Source organism: Neodiprion virginianus, chromosome 1 (assembly GCF_021901495.1).
Source record: "Neodiprion virginianus isolate iyNeoVirg1 chromosome 1, iyNeoVirg1.1, whole genome shotgun sequence".
NCBI lineage: Eukaryota > Metazoa > Arthropoda > Insecta > Hymenoptera > Diprionidae > Neodiprion > Neodiprion virginianus.
The window spans coordinates 5,014,283-5,037,064 of NC_060877.1; the positions used below are offsets into that span (position 1 = coordinate 5,014,283).

General features: G+C 33.4%; 4 protein-coding genes across 7 annotated transcripts; 2 read left to right on the plus strand and 2 right to left on the minus strand.

The window, feature by feature from the left end:
- Positions 1–80: 80 nt before the first annotated feature.
- On the plus strand, positions 81–14,795 carry LOC124309243 (kinesin-related protein 4-like). Of its 3 annotated transcripts, none has more exons than XM_046772691.1 (14): positions 81–325; positions 711–945; positions 1,590–1,824; positions 1,906–2,228; positions 2,386–2,503; positions 3,664–4,003; positions 4,332–4,572; positions 6,383–6,683; positions 6,748–6,867; positions 7,650–9,725; positions 9,867–12,692; positions 12,793–12,963; positions 13,174–13,478; positions 13,753–14,795. In XM_046772691.1, the coding sequence occupies exons 1-14, from the start codon at positions 172–174 to the stop codon at positions 13,844–13,846; spliced, it is 7,539 nt and encodes a 2,512-aa protein (XP_046628647.1). In that variant the 5' UTR covers positions 81–171; the 3' UTR covers positions 13,847–14,795. The 3 variants fall into 3 exon arrangements, with proteins under 3 accessions (XP_046628647.1, XP_046628655.1, XP_046628663.1); XM_046772699.1 differs by having other exon boundaries at positions 4,335–4,572; XM_046772707.1 differs by lacking the exons at positions 81–325; positions 711–945; positions 1,590–1,824; positions 1,906–2,228; positions 2,386–2,503 and adding an exon at positions 3,134–3,208.
- On the minus strand, positions 13,894–17,021 carry LOC124309258 (protein Peter pan). 2 transcript variants are annotated; one of them, XM_046772728.1, is made up of 7 exons: positions 16,895–17,021; positions 16,397–16,677; positions 16,056–16,266; positions 15,636–15,962; positions 15,214–15,550; positions 14,797–15,101; positions 13,894–14,706 (listed from the first exon to the last, which is right to left on the minus strand). In XM_046772728.1, the coding sequence occupies exons 1-6, from the start codon at positions 16,910–16,912 to the stop codon at positions 14,821–14,823; spliced, it is 1,455 nt and encodes a 484-aa protein (XP_046628684.1). In that variant the 5' UTR covers positions 16,913–17,021; the 3' UTR covers positions 13,894–14,706; positions 14,797–14,820. The 2 variants fall into 2 exon arrangements, with proteins under 2 accessions (XP_046628684.1, XP_046628677.1); XM_046772721.1 differs by lacking the exon at positions 13,894–14,706 and having other exon boundaries at positions 14,745–15,101.
- A 30-nt stretch (positions 17,022–17,051) lies between these two features.
- On the plus strand, positions 17,052–20,249 carry LOC124309270 (tRNA (guanine(10)-N2)-methyltransferase homolog). The gene is made up of 9 exons (XM_046772742.1): positions 17,052–17,228; positions 17,327–17,392; positions 17,793–18,038; positions 18,110–18,244; positions 18,368–18,631; positions 18,763–18,901; positions 19,041–19,239; positions 19,536–19,662; positions 19,798–20,249. Exons 1-9 carry the CDS (start codon positions 17,163–17,165, stop codon positions 19,957–19,959), a joined length of 1,404 nt encoding a protein of 467 aa, XP_046628698.1. The 5' UTR covers positions 17,052–17,162; the 3' UTR covers positions 19,960–20,249.
- Positions 19,393–22,733, minus strand: LOC124309292 (ER membrane protein complex subunit 2-A-like). Its single transcript, XM_046772796.1, has 7 exons — positions 22,553–22,733; positions 21,934–22,047; positions 21,682–21,832; positions 21,421–21,564; positions 21,189–21,345; positions 20,964–21,059; positions 19,393–20,857 (listed from the first exon to the last, which is right to left on the minus strand). The coding sequence occupies exons 1-7, from the start codon at positions 22,584–22,586 to the stop codon at positions 20,684–20,686; spliced, it is 870 nt and encodes a 289-aa protein (XP_046628752.1). The 5' UTR covers positions 22,587–22,733; the 3' UTR covers positions 19,393–20,683.
- Between the last annotated feature and the right edge of the window lie 49 nt (positions 22,734–22,782).

A 22,782-nucleotide genomic window follows, 5' to 3' on the forward strand; every position in this document is an offset into this window, starting at 1 on the left:
AATTTGAAAGCCAAACACGCGCAACCGTCAACGTTATCCAGCGGCATTAGTGAGAATAGTGAGTTGGGATCGGAAAAGTATGATTTGTGACTGAAAGATTATAGGGAGTATACAAAATTTGGATAAAGTTCGGAATTTCGTAACGCCGCGGCGTGATTTTTTTTCCGAAAAATGTCGGATAGCATAAAGGTTGCTATCAAATTGAGACCGCTCATAAAACGCGAAAGAGACGATAATTTGCCCGTGCAATGGGACGTTCGGGATCAAACTATATTCTCCATCGATCCAGAAACAAAACGACGCGGGGAGCATTCCCACATTTTTGGTGAGGATTTCCCAGTGTTCTATTTTTCCAGGTTCAACCAAAAATATACTTGAATTTCAGCTCCAGTTAACCTAAAAATTTTCGTCTGCACTTTACGTGCTCCTCGTCAGTACTGTAATCAATCATTCCTGTAGTCTAATTCGTCTATTCTCTATCTTTTTTCATTAAGGCAGTTTCGTTTTTTCTGACAAGCGAAAGTGTCATTCTGTGCCTGGTGAATCAATTAGGAAAGAAAAAAAAAAGTAATTCTGGTGCCAATGTACATACCACTTCATATTTATCTACACTTATGACAAAGTGGCGTCTTTCTTATTGAAACTTGTGCCCTAAAATGCACAATGGAACAGTAGTAAAATAATGTAACTAAAAAGAAATCTTTCTGCAGATCACATATTTGGCATGGATGCAAATAATGCCCATGTATTTGATGTTGCCGTCAAACCTATAGTTGATGCCACTGTCAAAGGATTTAATGGTACGATTTTTGCCTACGGGCAAACAAGTTCCGGAAAAACGTATACCATGACGGGTACGCGAGAAGAGCCAGGAATCATACCATTGGCAGTTGAAAATATATTCGATGCCATTGCCAATACTTCAACACGAGAATTTTTGTTACGGTAATCTTTCCTATTCTAAGCTTAATTTAGTCATTTGAATAGCAACACTATTATCCGAAATAGTTGAAGGATGAAATTGTAGCATATGAAGTATTCGAAATTCAATTATACAAATTATTCCCAAAAAGTACCTTAGGTGCAAAAACCTTATGCCAAGTATATTAAAGTAGAAACTACCGAACAAGAATTTACTCTGCTAATTTGATACCATCAAAATAACAATGTACATCCACATATACACCAGCATTGATACCCTTGCAGAGTTTTGAGCTACCCAAGTTTCCTTAATTATTCATTTATCATAAAATTTTCACAATAAAAGATATTTATATCTTTAATGAACCTGGCGCGAACGGCAACCACCGATCTTGATTTTCGAATATTGCAGATAATTGTGAATTGGGTGAAATATGTGACAATATTTTTGCTGTATAGGCCTTAGACTTGTCGTTGCGATAAAGAGATTGCATCGGCTTGGACGTGAATTTTATTTTTCCTTCAAATGTATTTGGCATGAAACTCTACCAAGTCTCTTGACACAAAGTGTATCTCAAATTGAAAAAATGCGTACAGCAATAAATGGATACTTCAAATGGATAGTATGCAGTAGTCTCAATACCAATAAACATTCATGCTGTTTGTAGAGTATCATACTTGGAAATATACAACGAGAAAGTAAATGATCTATTGCACAAAGATGGAACGGATTTGAAGATTCATGAAGATTCGAATGGTCAAGTTATTGTCAAGTGTAAAGAGGAGGTAACCAACTGTCCTGAACATGTGTTGTCCATAATGAAAAAGGGTGAGAAGAATCGAAGGTTCGGAGAAACAAATATGAACGATAGAAGCAGTCGTAGTCACACAATATTTAGGATTGTAAGTGAATTACAATTTTTCTGATCAATGAACCCGTCAAATAAGAAGAATTGAACATTTCGTTTCTCCTGTTTTTCCCAGACCATTGAGAGCCGAGACACAGCTTCCAGTTCTGATGGTGCTATTCAGGTTTCACAATTAAATCTAGTTGACTTGGCAGGCTCAGAAAGGGTCCGTCAAACAGGGGCAACTGGTGATAGATTCAAAGAAGGACGCCATATTAATTTGTCTTTGTCATCGTTGAGCTTAGTAATCAAGCAGCTAAGTGAATCTAAGGAATATGTCAACTTCCGCGACAGTAAACTGACCAGGATTTTACAAGCATCTTTAGGAGGTAATGCAATGACGACTATTATTTGTGCTGCTACGCCGGCAGCTCTTGAAGAAACGCAATGCACATTGTCGTGAGTATTCACTTCTAACGTGAAATATTTTTATTCAACTTTATTTCATACTAAGGGACTATCTTAATGTTTAAGATGCTTCCTTTCCCAAACATTTTGGTTTGATTTATACTAGTATAAATTTATACTGTATTATAGAATTAGTTATTAATTACAGGTTTGCAGCTCGAGCAAAGTGTATTAAAAACAAGCCTAAACTGAATGAAGTAGTGTCTGATGCGGCGTTGTTGAAACGGTTCGCTAAATTGATAGAAAAACTTTCTTCAGAACTTGCAGTAAGTAGTATCATGAGAATTAGTAAAAGTTGTAAAATTGAATTATTTCTGTTACTGAACAAATATAATCTTTCCCTATGTGAATGCTCTTTCGTGCTTCTAATTGTGGAATGAACACATTAGATTGTAAATGTGATATTTTATGTCGTTCTGAGCAGCAAATTATGCATGTTTGCGTGTTCTTTTATTTCATTGTAACCCGTATCTTGAGATATCAATTGAACTATTAATATAAATGTAGACAAGATATTAATATTACATTTACCAGAGTCTTGCACAATTTTTGCAAATTATTAATCAAAGCTTAAATTAAAAGGAAGAATTATTGTTTTAATTAATTGTCAATTTGCTTCCTAGTATCGATAGATTAATAGATCAGAAATGCATTGAAAATTAAAGAATTATTATTGAGTCAGCTGAATATCATTTGAAATATTGAAGAAAAGAAAAGTTTGATCTGATTTTAAAAATTTCTCTGTGGATTATTTCAATCCACAGAATATATACACCAATATCAAGTTACTTTATACAGTTATGAACGTGAACAAACATGCTGACATTTAACAGGTGTTACCAAACTCAAGGTTGACTAATGAGGCCTGAAAGTGTTGTAGCAGAAAACGATATTAGCGTAAAACGATTCAATACAGTCGTAATTCACGATTATGAAGCAAAAATTTAAGCATAGTTAAAATATCATTCAAAGTAAGTGTAATTTGAAAAAAAAAATTGTAAAATATGTGGTGTTGCATATGTTTACCGAAAAGTGAATAAATTATCTCTGTACGGAAATGGAACTTTAAATTCATCACAGTTTTTAATCGAGTTGTACCACAATTTTTTGTGATTTCAATTAGTTATGTAACATTTAAAGTTCCCAGGAGTACATTTGAATAAAGAGCTACCTTGTGCATTTGTATGCATACCTCGTATAGTTCGTAAAGAAATTGCTCATTCATGTATGATTCATCACATTTCTAAACGCGCAGGAATATTATATTACTGTTGAATATTGGCGCATGAAGTGTCAATAACTTGTTACTTCTGTCCATAATATCGACTTGACAGGAGTCTCAAGTAAAAGTGTTTGTTTCATATTGGCAAAACATTGTTGTTAAGGATTATAAAAGGAATGCTGCATGAATAAAATCATTTTACAGCAAGAACGACAAGCAAATAGATGCGGAGAAGTTAAGGAAATGGAGTCTAAGCTGCAAGAAAAAGACCAGTACATTCAACTTATAGAAGATCGAATGCAACTATTGAAAACAAATATCGTATCATCCGCTAATTCAGTAGAAAATCTTGACTTCAAAACAAAATCTCGACGAAGGAGAACTTGGTGTGGACCCTCAAATCCAAGTTTTCTTAATCATAGTATGATGTTACCTACTATACAAGAGTTACCTACTATAGAGAATACTATGTCAGATTGGAAAGCAGCACAGTTCACCAAAAAGCGGAGCATAACACAAGCACCGCTGAATAATATAAATGAAAGTAAGTGCTCGAAGAAGCTTATACCGTCGATTTTTCTCTATCAACATTATTTACATTATATTTACTTATCTTTTATATGTCGATTAACGGAGTTTAATTTTTTACCTGATAAATCAAAATCTATTCAATCATCTGTACACATTTTGACATTATTCAGTTCCTTAGTATCTCATAGTTAAACATGAGGGGTAAAAAAATTTAAAGGCTGTCGAGTTGTTAGAGTTTGGATTTTACTGTAACTTTACATAGAGGTTAAAGTTGTATTCAGATGTAAAAGATCTTTTCGTATTGAATAAAATTATGCGTCAATAATTTCTTTATTTGGTAGTAGAATTCCAAACTGAGATGGAAGACTTTGAGCTGGAACTAATCGAGAGTGAACGAAACTGGGAGATGGGAAGATTTTCATCTGACAGTGAAGATCTAGAGGACAATTACTGTATTACAAGACGAAAGCGTGGCAGATCTCATGTTAAGTTTCTTGACGATGTATCAGTATACCCATTAGTTGACTATGAAAGTGTCACTGGCTCTCCGGAGAAGCCTGAACTTTCAACTCCTCCTCGAAGGTAAATGAAATTATGTAAATATGTCAAATTAATAACTGCGAAATCAAAAATTTCACAGTCATTTTCAGAAGTAACTGATCGGCTTATTTTCAGTACGGGGGAAATTTTTTTTTGCTATTAACCTCCAAGTGTAGCAATAGATAAGTGCGAGTATTTCCGTTTTTCCAAGTAACATATTCCCTCGTAAAAATTTAGACCTCAAAAAATATAAAAATAGAAATTGAAGCTAATCTAGATGAATAGAAGCATGGCTAAAATAAACCAAATTTCATACTCCAAAGTTTTGGACAAAAAGAATCCCCTCTCCATTGGTTTCCAAACACATTATATACGTGGATACTTTCTAATTCAGGTTCAGAATGCCATTAGAGTCAGAGCTATCCCATAACTATGAAACGCCATCTATCCGGTTACTGTATTTGTAAATTACACCTGTCTCCGTTTATCTCATGATCATGTAAAAGTTGAGCTACCAGTGTTTATGAATCGACTAACATTAGTACTTACTATTGTTTGGTGTTACATGTCATCTTTCGTTTACATTATCATTTGATCCAATGACTTCTATTTCACTGTCATAATTCTTTACTTTCACTGATGCAAGCTTTGAAACGTATTTGATTAGTTGAACTCATAATATGTAATGTGTATAATACACACGTTTGATAGAGTTATACTTTATCTATACCTAATGGTATTTAATCAATTTTCAATTATGGTTGATTATTAGTTTTTGACACCACAAATAACAATTATTGTATTTATTGGTAAAGTAAGCTTCCTGCTCACTGTGGGACTTTGCTCTAGAGTTTAGATTAAACCACTCGTCTTTGAATCTGTTATCACTGTTTTTATTAACAGTGTCGTATTTGATAAGGTATCTGAATCACTTATCGTTGAATCGAAATTTTACTAACAGCTTTGAGAGTTGATAAGTTGCAGAAATCTAATGCCGGTATAATGTTCACTATTCGAAAAATTTTCTATAACCATGTACCTATTGCGAGATAAACTTTTGTGCAACAAAAACTCACCAAGACAAATGAGCTTATCTATACTGAGTAAGGATTACAATACTTACTGTGTTGCTATCTTTGTGTATATCCAATACCTGTTCTTATACCGAGAGTACCATGCAAATTTCAAACTTGATGTAATTAAATATCTAATTCCAAACATGAATCAAGTATGCCATCAACGCCATTTATTCTTTACTGAAAATTGGTGTAAACGTTTATTATTCTTCTGTTTCGAAAATACAATATAAATTGATTTAAACCAATTAAAGCCAAAATTAGTGAAAATTGATTTTTGATTAGTGACAATAATTAGTATATCAGAGTATTTAATCAATAAGAGATGGTACGGCTTTGTTTTATTTCGTCTATTATTCAATAATTGTTTCCCATCATAACCCTCAGTTGCATTGTAATTCACATTAATTTAATAAACCCATACGTGTATCGAATGAATTTTCGTCTTGTCATCAGCACAACTATTTCATACATATTCGGATTGGTTCTTTTAGCAGAACATCGTCTTAGAATCCTAATTCATATAATACTAATGTAGAGTTTTTTTTATGATTAGTATTAATAAACGGCATAATAATAATGTTGAGAACCTACCACAGCTTCTCAATATGTTATGTATAAGTTTGGAATTCGTATTAATCAACGTTGATACAAACAATTTTGAAGTACTCATAATAACTATAAAAGCACACTTAAAAACTTTTTCAATACTTATAAATTGTTTGCGCAGAGTTTAAGTTTGTAGTATATTCAAGATTTCATTCATTATCTCATAGACAAGAAGAAGAAGACCCTGGTACACCAAAGGAAGTACTGAGAGATACAATAACCAATCTAGCTAATGAATATAAAACACTACAAGAATTCACGACGTTAGAAAAACAAATTTACACCACAGACACAGTTGAAACGATAGATCCAGTACAATATGAAATTAAATACTTGGAACTGGAATCTAAATACAATGCTGCAATACAAGAGAATGAGGAATTAAAAAAACGATTTGAATCATTGTGTAGTAAAGAAGAGAACCACAAATCGATAGAATCAGAGAAAAATCAATTCAAAATGGATATGGTAAGTTCATTGGTCATAATTATTAATTACATTGTAATGTTAATGAGTTTTCGTTATTTTGTAGGAGGAAAAACTTGTAAGGCTAAAAAAATTGGAAGAAGAAAGAACTGACTATGAATGTCAAATAGAGTTACTAAAATCAAAACACAAAATGCGTGAGAAAGAGCTAGAAACCTCACTGCAGGTGAATACCATTTTTTTTTTTTTTTGGAAGATATGATAATAGTCAATAATATTTCAACTTGCAAATGCTTCGTGAGTTATTTATGAAAAAAATTTCCATACATAATTAATACAATTTGTTGGAAGTACCAAAGTCTGAGAGTCGTGTGTTACGTTTCAATAACAATTGAATATGAAATTAAAAAGAGCAATAAGAAAAATACACAAAATAGTTTAATACATTGTGAAAAACGTACTATTCATTTATTTATGTGGTGATCGACCAGACCTACAATAAAGTTCACAATAGAATATAAAATGAATCCTCTCTAGTCGTCACAAATCAACAAACTTGGCTTCATAGTTTAGAGTTGAACACGAATAGACAGCAAAAAGTGTAGAAGATAAATATAGATTTCAATTAAAATCAAGTTTTAAAAGAAAGATATAATATTGGACAGTCATAGTTAAAATGTGCACGATAGTATAGAGCGGATCGAAGACGTTGTATATTGAAGGGAGATCGAATATAAACAGTCTTCTAAATGTGCTATTTTATTTAATCACGCGATTTTCAGTTCGTTATTTTTAACTGTCGTCGTTTATTACCTGATAAGGATGTGTTTTACACACAGTTCATGGACTTTCGGTTACACAAATTTGAAATCAAATTTGAAACAGTATTCTAGGCCTACTGCCTCACTGATCTGCTTCAGATCTTCCATCCTCACTATTTATCTTGAATAGAATACATTGTCAGACCTTTTGTAACGTAGAGCTGAATGTGCTTTGAATTCTGTTTAGATTGCATGGATGGATTGTGCAAATGTTGCTGATAATCAAAAGTCTTCGACTTGTCACTTGCAATCTTTGGTTGATAATTTAATGAAGGAAGTTAAAGCTCTAAAAGACAAACTAGAAACCGCTGAAATATCGTCAGCACCCCAAGTATTATCGACAGAGAATGAACATATGAGGAAAAGAATACAGGAGTATGATATTTTGATTGAAACGGAGCGAAGAGAAAAAAGGAAATTAATCGAAGAGCTAAAAGAACTGAAAAAGTCTTTGGATAGTCAATCACTTATCGAGCACAATATATTGTTAACCAGAAATGACAAATCCCTCGATCTATGTGAAAAGCCGTCATCTATAAATGATAATGATTTTAATATGAGTGAGTCATTTGAGAAAGTAATTTGTGAAAACCTTTGCGACTCTGTCCGTATGGATGCAGTACAACTGAACTTGAGCGGTACCGAGAATGAGAAAATTTTTGCAGAAATTGCACCATTAGAATTGCGCAGAGAATCTCAATCCGTTAATGGGATACTTGATGACGTTCAATCGAAAACTGAAAACAATTTCGTCGTTGAAACAGATTTGCTACACGAAATCCAAAATGAAAAAGCATATGATGAGAAGTTAAGTCCAAAGAACCTATGTATAAAATCTACGCAAAATACACCATCACGGGTGATTGATAATGAATTCAGTAATAGCGAATTTAGTGCAGTATCTAAAGAGCCTAGTGACTACACCAAAGATTTGTTCAACCTTTCCCCACAGACAGTAGAGGTGCAAAGTGATCTCATAATTAATACTGACAAATTGGATATTGACTTACTGAAACTTGAAATGGAAAAATTACTCGCAGAAAAAGAAAATTTCATAAAAGAAAATGATATGCTCAAATTACAAACTGAAACCCTTACTGGGGAAGTAAAAAAATTGAAATTAACAAATAAACAGATTGAAAAAAACTGTGAAGACTTAGAAAACACGAAAATTGTTCATAAAACAGAACTCATTGAGCGAGATTCAAAGTTACATAAACTACAAAATAAAATTCACAAATTGGAAGATGAAATTATTAGTGTGCAAAACGAAAGAATTTTGTATGAAGGACAAAAATGTGAAATGGAAAAAATTATCAATCAGAACATGGCAAAAATTCGCGATTTCGAACTTACAAGCGCAGAATTTGAAAGAATGAACTTGGAATTACGAAAAAATTTGAACGCAAAATGCTTGGAACTTGAATCCATCGAGATGCATAAATATGAAAACGAGATACAAAGTCTGAAAAGCTACATAGAAAATTTGGAACATTTTATTAAAAACATTCAAACTGAGAATGAAGATCTTAAAAATCAGCTGCATAATCAATCACAGAATTTAAAGGACGATCTTGATGATATGACAAAGAAACTAATCCAACAGGAAAAGGTAACGGACACTTTGGAGAAGGACACGAAAACGTTTACAGAACATATCGGGCAACTTTCAGAAGTGAAATCTGAGTCAATTGTAACAACTAAATTGGACTCTGCTGACAAGTCGAAAAGTAGTAGCGAAAAATTGTTTGAAGATACTAAAGATTGTAGCAGCATATTTACTAATGCTAGTTATTTCGACGAAATGGATGTATCGCTCATACAAGACAGTCTTCTACTCAATGAAATAACTGGTAATGAGTCGTATGTCGAAGATGATAAAACATCGTGTAATGCAACAATGTTAGAGAACAGAATTTTAGAGTTGGAAGATACAAACAAAGATCTCGAAGTTATAAAGACTGATCTTTCGAGTACGTTGACAGCTGGGGAAGACAATCTTTCAAACAATGATATTATAAATAAATTATGTGAAATAACGAACGCAAAGATGTTACTTGAGGATAAAAATGCAAAACTAGCAATGGAACTTCAGTTAAAGATTCAAGAGTCTGATGAAATTAAAAATGATGTTCAAGGTTTGAGACTGGGCATTGAAAGATTGGAAGAAACTATTCATTTGCTGACCACAGAGAATATGGATATGTCCAGTAAACTGACCATTGAAAAAGATCGCGCCAAAGAAATAGAAGCCCAATATCAGGTAATAAATTCAATGATTGTAATGTTAGCAAAATAGTTTCAAATTTTTTGTTAATTGTTTTTTATTGATCAATGTCACATTCTATAATGCTAATTATGAAAATAACTAGTTGAATTCAGCTAAGCATGGCCATTTTTTCAGGAACAAATTGAAGACCTTCATCGTCGCATATCTAAAATTGATGAGGTTAAAATGAATTTGCAAAATCAATTGAGGATTTCTCAGGAAAACTTGATAAATTTACAAGACACCTCACTACCTAATATAGAAGGTGAGGCCAGAGAAAAGATTATAATGTATCAGGAGAAGATTGATTTGTTGACAATGGAAAATATTGAACTATCCACAAATCTGATGGATAGAATAGATGAACTTGACAAACTTAAAGAAGATCAATCTCTGTTGCATAATGATAAATGCTCAGACATAGATACTGTTCAAGAATTAAGGGTACAACTGGAGAATCTAACTCGAGAAAACACAGAGCTTTCGAAAAACCTGATGGAAAAGATTGAAGAATCAGACAGTTTAAAGCATGCCTACGAGTTGTTGGAGAAAAACTTGGCGACTCCTGTGAAAGACCTGTTCCCTGAATTGAAAAATGAAAATGATATCTGTCTAACAAGTACTGAAGCAGAATCACATGCCTGGCCTGCTACTTCACTGCAAAAGAATGAACAGTTTGAAGCGGCTAGCCAGACGGAACACTGTGAAGAATCGCAAAGCAATATCGAAGATTTGAAATTTAGTTTGGCAAAGCTCAGGGAAGAAAATATTTCGCTACTTAATAAAGTAGAAGCTTTACAGCAGGAATCAATTGCTCTCAAATCTGAGTTATTGACAAATGGTAATGGACTAAAGGAAGAATTGAAAATAGCAAAACAATGTATAACTAAAGAAATTGGATTTTTAAAACCTGAACTCAAAATCTCAACTTTATTGACCAAAACGGTTGGTGAACTTCTCGCAGATTTCATCAAAATAATCATGACGAAAGAACAAGAAATCATTACAAAAGTAAAAGAAGATTTCGAGCAGGAGAAGCAAAATTTGGAGGACCAAAAAAGCCAAAGTGCAGACGCTGTACGACGGACCACAGTTTGGGCCAACGAATTAGAAGCAGATATTGAAAAATTACAAACTGAGATATCCCAGCAAGAAAAAGTGAACGTGACATTGAAGTGTGAGATTGACAGATTAGAAAATGACTTGAAAGAAAGTAATCATGAAAAGCAATTACTGAAAGAGAAAATTGGAGTCTTAGAGAATGATTTCATGAGCTTACAAACAGAACTCAGTAAACAATCCAATTCTAATAACAAGCAAGATGAAGAGGTAAATGCTATACAGGAACGGGAACGGATAGCATTAGCAGCTGCGAAAAATCGTGAAATAGAACTTCAAAACAGTATGAAATCTGTGAAGGATCAACTGAATCAAAAAATAGTGGAGTTAACATATGCACTTGAACAACAGAAAACAAAAAATCTTGATCTCAAAAGTACTTTAGAAGGACTCCAAGCCACCGAAAGTCAACTGAAAAGTATCATTGATTTAAAATCTACAGAGCTGATGAAATTACAACAATGCGTAGCAACGTTAGAAATGGAAAATGCGCAAATGATAGTTGAACATAATCAATTGAATGAAGAAAATGAAAACAAGACCAAGCATATCGAAGAAATCACTAGTATTCTAAAAATTAAGTGTGATGAAATGTCCGAGTACAAAACTAAACTGGAATCCATTGTACCTGAATATGAAATATACAAAGAGCAAATAAAAGAACGAAAACAGTATGCTGAAAAATGTAAGCACGAGTACGAACTTTTCAAAGAGAAAGTCGAAGAAGAATTAAATCTTCTTAATGACAAGCTTTGCGATGAAAAAAGTAAAAATGGTAGCTTGCTCAATCAACTGAGCGACTTGAACGACAAAAATAAATTACTAGCATCAGAAATAGAGGAACAGAAGGAGAGGTGCGAAGAATTGGAAAATACTAATGAAAAATTGAATAAAAAAGTCCGGAACAGTACAAGTAATTTGAAGGTCGAGGCTCAGATAGAAGATCTAAAGGATCAAAATGAGATGTTACGAAATAATGCAGAAGGTGCGAGCAATAGAATAACTGAATTACTGGAAGTTAAAAATTCAATAACAAAAGATTTCGCCGCTTTACAAGAAAAATATAAAATTTTACTAGAAGAGAAAAAGGAACTAGAGCAAGTCGTTGCATCTAGCAATACAAAATTAGCTTCATCTGACTTACAGTTATCAGAAATATGTAACCAGCTCGAAAGCCAGATATGTGAAAAAAATAAAATTTCCTTAGAATTGGAAGCTACAAAAGTAATTATATCACAAAAAGATGAAGATCTGACAATTGCTCAACAGGAAATCGAGAGGCTTAATCTTGCCAATAACGAACTTGATCAAGAGGCAGAGGAACTCGCTCAAGAGATACAGGAAAGACTTGCTGAAGCTGAGAAGCTTCGGAACGAACTGTTTGAGTCACAAAATAATTTGAAATCAATATCTAATAACGTCACAGATAAAATGAAACTAAAAGTAGAAGGTAGAGACAGAAAGTCATTCCAAGATATGGCTGAAGTAGAGGTACTCATTCAGCAGAATAAAGAATTCTGCAAAGAGCTTGAAACGCTAAGCGTAACAAATGATTTTTTACGAAAAGAGAATGTAGAACTCAAAGCCAGGGTTGCAGAATTGGAGTCACAAAGTTGTAATAACTCCAGAAGTGGGTTACTTGAAGTTGCAAATTCCTCATTTAATGCATTACCTATCAGTCAGTTGCCTTCATTATCTAAAAAAGTTCGTGAACTGGAACTGGAAATAGTCTCCAAAAACGGAAAAATAGCGACTTTAGAGTTGCAAATACAAAGTGAGAACTTCCCTTACCAGAAAAAATGTAGAGATTTAGAGGAAAACCTTTCTGCTTTTAAACATAAGGTATAAACAAATTATTTATTATATCTACTATGTTTCAAAATACTTTTACCTACAGAAGTAGGCCTTAAATCTGTTTGTTACTGAACAAATTTTTTTACAGAACGCGATTTTGAAGGAGGAAGTGAAGAACCTCCAGAAAACTATGAGGTCTGTCAGTGCAATCGAGTGCGAGGCTTGCAGGAAGAGACAAAGTAACAGAAGAGATCAATTTACTCAATGCCTACCTGAACACAAAACTTATCTCAGTGGCACAAGCAGTGGCTTTGTTGATGTTAGTCTTGTAATCTACAATTTTTCTTCTCAAATTTTCATTTTTCAAGTTAGGTAAACGTACCAATAGCTGGACATGAACCCAACACCAGATAGTTTACGTATCTGAATGTTTTTGATAAATTCCGTTCCAGCTACTGGATTATTTAATTTAATTTTGCATCCATACGCTTATTTCCCTGTTACTATACACATGGTATTACTTATGCAGGAATACGCTAAAGTAGTCAAACTCGAGAAAGAGAATAAGCTAATGAGAGATCTGTGTCGAAGTCGGACACGTGAAATCAAGAGACTCGAGAAAGAAATATCTAAACAGGAGTTAATCATCTCAGAGAAATCTATTGTTCAGGTTTCACTTCAGAAAAAACTATCTGAATATGAGATGATACTACCGGAGAAGTTCAGGGTGCAAACTACGTCGCCTATTGAAGAAATTAAAAACAATTCTTCTGACAAGAATATACGATCTCTGACGAATCGAAACAAGTCTCCACTCGAAGAGAATGTCAAGCGGTGAGGTATTTTTTAATCACAGTGCATTAAACCAAATCTTGGTGCTTTAATATTGACCAGCCTGATTTTCTACTCTCTGCAAATCTGACATAAATGTTTCCCTACTAAAAATAATGTAAGATAATTGCCTCACCATTTTTTTTCTCAGACTACCGCACATGCATGAACTATGCTTTGGGTGCTCAATGTACGCTATTTTTATTTGTTATGCTCACAAACTTGTTAATCGTAAGCCGATGTGTATGATAATATATGTATATTACATTTACCACAGCGCATTGAAAGAAAACTTGTCCTCTAATATTTTGGACGATGCATCAGCAGTAAAATCCAACCATATTAGCAGCATATGGACTCACTACCCATAGATTATATTCTCTTATTTATATTGTTTATCGGTTGACCAGCAAGCAAATTGTGATGAAGAGGTATCAATTTTTATTATTACAAACGTGAATGAAAAGTGTTGACTAAAGTAAATTAAAAACTCATTATTTTTGTAATGTCCTATACATAAAATTATATGATGCATTTTTAGATTTAAGTACAATAGCTTTAAAAATGAAATAATATTTATATCTTCGTTTCAACCAAAGAGACCTTAGAAGTATCTTCAATTGTATAATAAGGTCTCTAAAAAAATTATTTCCTTTAAGTACTGCTTTGTATTTGTTTGTATTTCGTGACTTCATTGCTGTACAAAGTATACTATCGGCAAAGACTACGTGATTTGGCATTGCGGTATTTGAAATACAAGATTAGTCCAAAAAGGAATGTGAAGCGATCATTATGTGTCAATCTCATCCAAGTATTAAACAATCCAAGAATGTATTGTACAAAAACTTTACTAGATTCACTTTTGTCTGTAAGCTTTTATACTTATTGTACATTGACTTCATGTATTTGGTGAAAAATATAATAGTACAAAAAAATTATATTTTAATTACACATACTGGAGTCATATTTTGTTAAAAAAAAATGTAATAGCACCGAGGATTACTAATTTTTTTTTTACACGTTATAAAGTTAGATGGAAGTTTATGACAATTCAAAATTTTTTCAAAATTCATTCGGTATTATTATTTTTTAGCTTCAAATAGTCCCGAATTTGCCTCTATTTGAAGTCGATCAAAATGAAAATTTATTTCGTAAGTTGTGAAAACATCTCTGTTTTATAATAAAAAGTCTCCATAGAATTTTATACTTTACGTACTGCCTCATTACCTTTCTGAAATCACAAGAATTGGCATAAGAAAATAACTGAGATTATATTATTATAAATTATAATGATGAAATAAATTTATTGAGTTTTCATTACAATTGTCATTACGTCGATATTTCTCTAGTTCCGTCTCCTTTTAATTTTACTGCCATGCGCAGATCCTTTTCCTTTGAAAAACTTTTTATTACCCTGTGATTTTGTACCACCGTCTTTAACGCCAAATTTCTTTTTTTGTCTGTAACTATACTTTTCATCATCATATCTGTTTTTATTACCAAACTTTTTATTCTTTTTGTCACCGTTTTTAACGTTTTTGTCGAGCCTCAATTTCTTTGTCTTGTATTTAACTGGATATGAATTTGGTCGCTTGTCACCAGTTTTTGGTCGCCCCGCAAACAAATCTGGAATACAAATGAAAGAGCACCTATTAACATTATTATACACACATACATACATATATATTATACAGAGATTAATTTAATGATATGAGTTTTGTTTGCACTACGCCATTACCTTTATCAGGTTCTTGGCCAACTTCCTCTCTATAATACTGTGCATCGTCGTCTTCCTCGACCTGATTGTCTTCGTAGGACTCTTTTGCAGCTTTGTGCATAAGCACGTCACTTTCCGATCTTTGTTTTTTCATACCCTTAAGACTTTTCTGTTTCTCCTCTTCCTTCATTGCTTCCTTTTTCTTTTTATTTTCTTCCTGTACCTTTTTCCGATTTTCTTTAAGCTTCTTTTTAACCTCACGGCTCTTTTGTATTTTGAGTATTTCTTCCTCGGTTTTATGCACAAATTCATGGTACATAACTTGTCCATCCAATAATCCATCTTCAACTTTTATCAGCTGAAACAGGGTTACAAAATATTTATTCTTTGCCTTTATCCCAAGTACATGAAATATTTGTCAGAAAACTGGAATATATTTTTACCTGCATTGTTATTCGAGGCCCTAGTTCGATGAGTCTAATTGCGCTCGTGCCACTTTTGTGATTACCTCTGGACGATAATTTCTGGGGCAGGGTAACATGACTCGTGGGATCCTCTTCTGCTTCGCTTTCAGAGAATGTGGGTTTTGTAAGGAATTCTGAAAAGTCTTGACATTTAGAGAGATTGGGCACTTTAGCTTGTACTATTTTCTTAACTCCTTTTGATAGTCCAACTGGTACCATTTTTATAGCGTAATGCCTGAAGTCTATTAGCTTTGTCACACTGTTGTAGTTAAGACAAACACAACGACGAATTGTGCTGAGGTTTACCTAGAAAACAATCCCCAAAATCCGTTAAAAATTCCATGCCAGAGCTCTATATTCCTATGAAATAAAAAGGTATTCCAGGTTGAAAATACTTACAGTGGTAAGATTAATTGTTGGAAACATGTTTTGAAACATCGATGTCATGAGTTTCATTTGCATGCCTTCTCCGCTGAAATTATTCAATACCATCAATGGAGAGTGTTTGAAAGCTTCTTCAAAGACCATTTGCTTCTTTATCGTTGAAACTACATCTCTCGCTAGTGAGAAACTGGTTATTTTAAAAGATAATGTGGGCCCTCTTGGTATTCTATAATTTTAAGTACAGGAATTAATGAAATCCTAAGTGGTAATCACTTATGGACAGTTTAAGAAGTCAAAATGTGACTGTAGATATGAAATTTTCAGATGCAAGCAAGATTTTGTAATACTCGTATTACCTACAAAGTTTCAGGTACATTCCAAGTTCTGTTCGTGTAAAAATGCACATATGAGAAACGTGGAGAGCACCAGAAACCGAAACGAAATCTTTAATCGTGTTTCGTTTCCGAGCTTTTAATGATGATGCTGTGTATGGTTCCATAACTCTTCGAAAATCCTTAGTTAACTCCAAGATATGTCCTCCTGGAAGTCCACGTTGTATAACAAAAGAATGAGGAGCGCGCACCAAATCCACAGGCTCTTCGCTGTTTATTTGTTTGTTCCGCTTTACACAGCGGCCCTAAATACAGTATAAATCGTGAGTTATATTTGGATAGGTATCTATGTTTGATGTGTGACGAACCGATTTTTAGTATAAATTTATTGGTCTGTATGGGCAGAATTTTACAGATACTTTTATTGAGGTTATGAAGAGAGCACTAGATATTAATTATGTCTGTATTTACGTTTACTAGGAATGTTATTTCATTCATTTGGGAGGAACAACTATCGCTCACCTTTTTCGAACGTCCCATCTTAGAAAAATTTTTCGAGAATAAAGTTTCGTAAACAAAATCTTGTACGCACGTTGCCGACGTGCTTCGTAACCTCAAATTTGGCAATCTGTGAAGTGTGCACTCTGCGCAAGTGTGGTCCACACACCACACATTGGTGGCATGGGTGTCAGGTTGGACAGCTGACGGGATTTAAAGTTGTGCTTGACTTGTGCTTGTTTTGTAGTCGTCTACCCCATGAACATATTCGAGGATATCAATTGAACGAAAAATGATTGGAATTCCAAAAAGATATTTATTGTGGTTCGCGCACGAGCACGTCGATTTCAGGATAGCGGTATGGAATTTTTCAAATTTGCAAACTTCCACTAGATAATGGTTGAATTAAATTGTCATTTTTGAGGTTAATGTTATAAAACCTCGCATTTGTAACAGGAAATCGAATCTATTTGTGAGATGTACGATATTAAAGTCACGACAATTCTGAGGCCTGACGAGTATGTAAGTAAATAAATAATTTTTCGACTACTCACCGACTTATCACTGCTACAGTTCCTACAATTTTTAGGTTATGATATTATTCCACATCTGGTGAACATAATCGAATGTTCACCACTGTTGTTATCAATAAGTAGATGTTACATTAATGAACCAATCTTCAGTAATAGCTTTGCTCAAACCACAATTTTCCTGGGAGTATTAGCAAAATTGAATTGAAATGATGAAATTTTTTACATTTTCCCAAATCATTTTGCTCACTGGCGCAACATTTCTATCATTGCTAACTTTTCTATAAAGTTTACCCCTTCATTAATATTTTCTTGGATTATTTCTTGATACATAATGTTTACTTTGCATCTGTACCTTTTAATTCATTGAAAAAAAATGTATTTAAATTTAGCCATATTGGATAATCGAGTCGGATTCAGAAGATGCTGTAAAAAAAATTGCTAGCAGATCCATATCGCTTCGTTCCTGCATTGAATTGTGGGGTGATGGGGGCAGTCATGAAGATTTGCACAGGAATTTGAAGGAGTACCCGCAAGAAAACATGAGACTACATCTTAATAATGAAAAATCCTTCAAAGTTATTGTTGAAACATTTTGTAAGCATTTTTCACAAGATGAGAAAATTAAGAAAATAGAGGTAATGCACTATCTTGTATATTTCAAAAAACAAGGTGATCTTTACTATCTGATTCTGTGAATTAATTACAGTCCTTTAGTTATCTGCCAATAGAGGGTCCTGTAAATTTGCGAAATCCAGATACAGCATTAATGTATATAGAGTATTACGGACTAGATCCTAATACAATACCTGACAAACCTTATCATCTTTTTTTCGGAAGACTGGTAAGAATTATAAATTATCGTATTGCGTGGATTTAATGATCAAATAAATTTTGAACATCGTTTTAAAATTGTCACGAAATCACAATAATCGTGAATCTTGATCATTTCACGTTATTTTTTCAGGTGGCTGATGGCCAGAGACAATTAATACGTAAACTATCTCTCAAAACGCGAAATTTCATAGGAAATACTTCAATGGATCCTCAATTATCCTTGATAATGGCCAATCAAGCGCAAGTAAAAAATGGAGATTTAATTCTCGATCCGTTTGTTGGTTCCGGGTCGCTACTTGTAGCAGCATCTCAATTTGGAGGGTACACTCTCGGTACAGACATAGATTATCTAATGCTTCATGCACGCACAAGGCCCTCTCGGATATCACAGAAGGTACACATCTTCGTTATTCTTTCCTTATTGCTCAATATTGTTATTAACCGGAAACAACGATGGTCCTAAAACTATGTTACGGTCATGTCAATGCAAGAGCTTGAATACCTTTAACTCTCTCTGTTTTTTAGACCAGAGGGAAAGACGAAAGTATAGCATCGAATATGAAGCAATATGGAACAAGTTCATATTACATCGATGTCTTAGTGACAGATTTCTCTTTACCTGTCTGGCGTTCAGACATGAGAGTCGATGCAATTATCACAGATCGTAGGTTCAATGCATCACATTATTATGATGGGCATACAATACAAGAGTTTAAAATCGATCGACATTGCGAATAGTAATGAATCCGAAAACTTCTTAGCAATTGAATTTCAGCTTTAAAATCATCTTAAATCTTGCACAGCTCCATATGGAATAAGAGAAGCAACGGAGCGTGTAGGTACCATAAAAAGACAGCCTGTAATCGACCAGCATCAAGTAGCTAGTCATATACCTTCTAAGATTGACTACGGGCTGCCTCAGATGTTCGTTGATCTGCTCTCATTTGCTGCGAATCATTTATGTATTAACGGCAGATTGGTATGCTGGTTTCCTTTGTTCAGGTAAGAACGTAAAAAATATGAGACTTATGATAAACTGACAACAGACTGCAGACATCAAATGGTTAAAATTTTCGATGACTATATATTTTTTTGATAATTCTGAAAAAAAAACAAGGTTCCATTTGCTACTAAGACCCTTTAAGCCGAGTCTGCTGTATTTCAAAATGTTTTAATTTTATTTATTTTAATACAAACAATCCATAAACAACAAATGTTGCACATAATAATAATTTAAGTAATAAAAATAATGTGCTGTGTTGAATGTCATGTAAATGAACGTATACATGATCCTACAGGGAGCACTATGCAGACGAGCAGCTTCCTTCACATCCATGTTTGCAATTAATTGCCAATTCGGAACAGATTCTGAGTACATACACAAGTCGCCGCTTGCTTACTTATAAGAAAATTCGAGATCCTCAGGTACATAGGAGCATCATGAATTTGCAAATTTGAACAGTTGGTAGAAAGATTTCATTTCGCTGTCCGAAATGAACCTTACAGAATCCTATATATTTTTGTTCTAAGCGTAAGATTGACAGTTTTTGTTCTTTGTAGGATGATGATCCAATTGATGATTCGAATGTATTAGACTTCCGTGTAAGATATTTCGGACATGGAGATGAAACAAGAAAAGAAAGAAGAATGAAGAGAGCAGAACAGAGGGCAAAGAATAAAGAGAATTGGGAAAAAAATATTAAGTCAAAAACTGCAAGATGACTAAATCTTTTTTAAATGTAAAAGTGGTAAAAGTTTATTTAACAAACCTGCTTTTTACTTTATTTAAAACGCACTTTTACACGAATAAAAATATTTTTTTACCATTTATTATTTCTCAGCAAAGACATCATGCGAGTAGAAATTGCAAACGTGGTCTTTTTTCAAAATACCACAGTATTTTTAAAGGTGCTATTCGACTTCAATTCTCAAGGTCGCCTAAATGTTGTTCATGTACCGTCACATCAAAAGCTCTTCACGTATAGATCCCGTTTCAAAACATACATAGACATCCATGGATGTCAAAAGCAAATCTATGAACTCATGTTTTGTCAGACCGACAGTAAATAATCGGTATTATTATTTATTTTTTCATTCAATAAATTTAATATTCATGATGAATAATATTAAATAACAATATAAACATATTCTTTTAGAAACCTTCACAAATAGGAAATACAACTACTGGAAAGATAATTTCTTACAACAGTGCCATACACGAAATACATCATATTTACGTACCATGTGGAGTTCAAATAAAATGCAAATAAGCAGTGTGTATACTTATGTATACTTAACTTGATAAATATGTATACTGTATGCATATGTGATATACTAGGAAGGTTTCATAGTTCCAATGGATCAATGTTTCAAACACATCAGTAGATAGCATCTCTCCGTACATCCATCAGCGTACCAAATACATATACATTCATATAGTATATGTCTATGACTCTAATTGTAATTGCCCTAGTACATCTACAACATTTTTAACATCTTTTTCTGTTGCTTTTAAAGCATACCTTTTCTGAATTTGAGTTGCAGCCCAATTGCCAAGCTTTATTGCATCCTTTTTCTTTGAAGCAGGACACTTTGCTGATAAAGCAATGTTGTTTGCCACCTATTTAAGTTAGCAGATAGTATTATTCTCAAATCGTCTACTATTTCCGACAAATTTTCTGCCCTAATATAATTTGCTTATATAGAGAACACTTCTGAAAACTTACCAATAATAGCCCATAAAGTGCTCGTACGTTGTTGGGATTCAACTTGATTGCTTGAGCGAAATAAGTTTTTGCCAATTCCATATTATCGAATCCACCCTAGATGATAAAATATTAGATTCGTTAAATTTATAGGACAGCAAAATTAGAGTACTTAATCTCTACTTGAAGTGAATATTTCATTTCTATTTAGGTAATACTACAGAAGAGATGCGTTCATTCACTAACCTGGGTATACTTAATTTCTGCATATCGCTGATAAATCAAATGACTATGAGGGTTGTGCAAAATTAATTCTTCCATGCAAAAAGCTGCTTTAGCATACTCTTGCTCTTGCAGGTATAAATCACACAATTCGTGCCATGCTTCTTGGTCACTCATGAACCTGTTTAGAGAATGTCAGTATTTTAATCAAATGAGTAACAGGTTTTACAACTAATTCCTGATGCGGATGACTAACTTTTTCAAATACTCGGTGAGTTCTTTTATAGCTTCAGTTATTCGACCTTGTGCCTTTAGAATTGCCAATCTTCTTTTTCTTGGTGCTGCGTTAGTTTCATCTCTTTTTATTATGGAGTCCAAAATCTTGAGGGCCTCATCGTATCTGCAAATGAACACATTATTTGTGCCAAGTAATTAGAGATCATAGAATATATATAATCATGGCAATTTTCAGTGCATCATCATTATAAAGTTAATGTAAAATGGTTATATGTAATACTTTTCCAAGGCTTCCATGTGCATTGCGTGATATTTCAGCACCCTCAGGCTGCCTGGAAATTCTTGCTCCAATAAATCAATACATTCTTTGGCAACTGATAAACGATTGCAATCCAAGGCAGCCACACACACTTGTTCTAAGACTAAATATTCTATAAAATAATAAATACCGCAATATGAAGGTCAATTTTCACGTAATATTTCATTTTTGGTAAGGGTTAGATTAATAAATATTTATTATGAGGATTTTTACTTTCGTTTCCTAATTTGTGGATCTTCTCTATTAATATGGATTCCCATAGCTCAACCACATCTTCACTCTTGCGTTCAGAATCTTCTCGCCAAGTTCTGAACAAGTCTCGTACATCTGTGGATTTGATTTGAAAATTGATTAGCCGTATAAATTTTTACGTACGGTAAAGTACTGCGATGCAGTTGGCTACGCATGCACATATTTGCATTTAGTCTGATACTTGATTTTTCATCATATTTAGTATGAAACAAAAATTTGCAACTGTGATATTGTAGCGAGCTATAGCTTTATGATTTTGTTTTTGAAATCTCAGGCTCGTACAACGTGTCCCCAATTAAATATTATACACGTTATGTAAAATACCTGTCTTAATACATATGATAATATATAAATATGTATTTAAATGTAGTTGATTAAGTAATAGTTGGGTAATGAGGCAATATGTAGCATGAAATTCAGAAAAATGAATATTGATACATTAGCGTTACATATTGACTTACTTGACAAATAGAGGCATGTAAGCTAGAGTATCGAGCTGAGTTTAGGTTTAATTTTTCAATATGTGCATGTAAAGAGGACAATGTCATCGTCAATTTATCAACTTATTATAAACACGTACCTGTCCAAGACATATTATCATAATTCCATGGCATTTTTTATCTACCGAACAGAAGACCAACAGCCAACAATACGAAAAATTATTCAGTCAATTGCTCAATAAAAGTTGATTACTTAAATCGAGGTTATACGACAGAGTTAGCAGAAAATTTACTCTGTCAAACTAACGCGATCACAAAAACTTGACTCACTCTTTACCGAATCTAGAAGGCTGCGCATTGCAATTCAAAA

Coding starts and splice junctions, on each gene's coding strand:
- LOC124309243 (XM_046772691.1), top strand. CDS start 172: ATGTCGGATAGCATAAAGGTTGCTATCAAATTGAGACCGCTCATAAAA. Junction 1,825..1,905: donor GTCACACAATATTTAGGATT/GTAAGTGAATTA, acceptor TGTTTTTCCCAG/ACCATTGAGAGCCGAGACAC. Junction 6,868..7,649: donor AGCTAGAAACCTCACTGCAG/GTGAATACCATT, acceptor AATTCTGTTTAG/ATTGCATGGATGGATTGTGC.
- LOC124309258 (XM_046772728.1), bottom strand. Junction 15,551..15,635: donor GGCCTCGAATAACAATGCAG/GTAAAAATATAT, acceptor ACCCTGTTTCAG/CTGATAAAAGTTGAAGATGG. Junction 15,102..15,213: donor TGGCCAAGAACCTGATAAAG/GTAATGGCGTAG, acceptor TTTGTATTCCAG/ATTTGTTTGCGGGGCGACCA.
- LOC124309292 (XM_046772796.1), bottom strand. CDS start 22,586: ATGCCATGGAATTATGATAATATGTCTTGGACAG. Junction 22,048..22,552: donor TGATAATATGTCTTGGACAG/GTACGTGTTTAT, acceptor TCAAATCCACAG/ATGTACGAGACTTGTTCAGA. Junction 20,858..20,963: donor CACTTTATGGGCTATTATTG/GTAAGTTTTCAG, acceptor TAACTTAAATAG/GTGGCAAACAACATTGCTTT.
- LOC124309270 (XM_046772742.1), top strand. CDS start 17,163: ATGATTGGAATTCCAAAAAGATATTTATTGTGGTTCGCGCACGAGCAC. Junction 18,902..19,040: donor CGATGCAATTATCACAGATC/GTAGGTTCAATG, acceptor AATCTTGCACAG/CTCCATATGGAATAAGAGAA. Junction 19,240..19,535: donor TGCTGGTTTCCTTTGTTCAG/GTAAGAACGTAA, acceptor ATGATCCTACAG/GGAGCACTATGCAGACGAGC.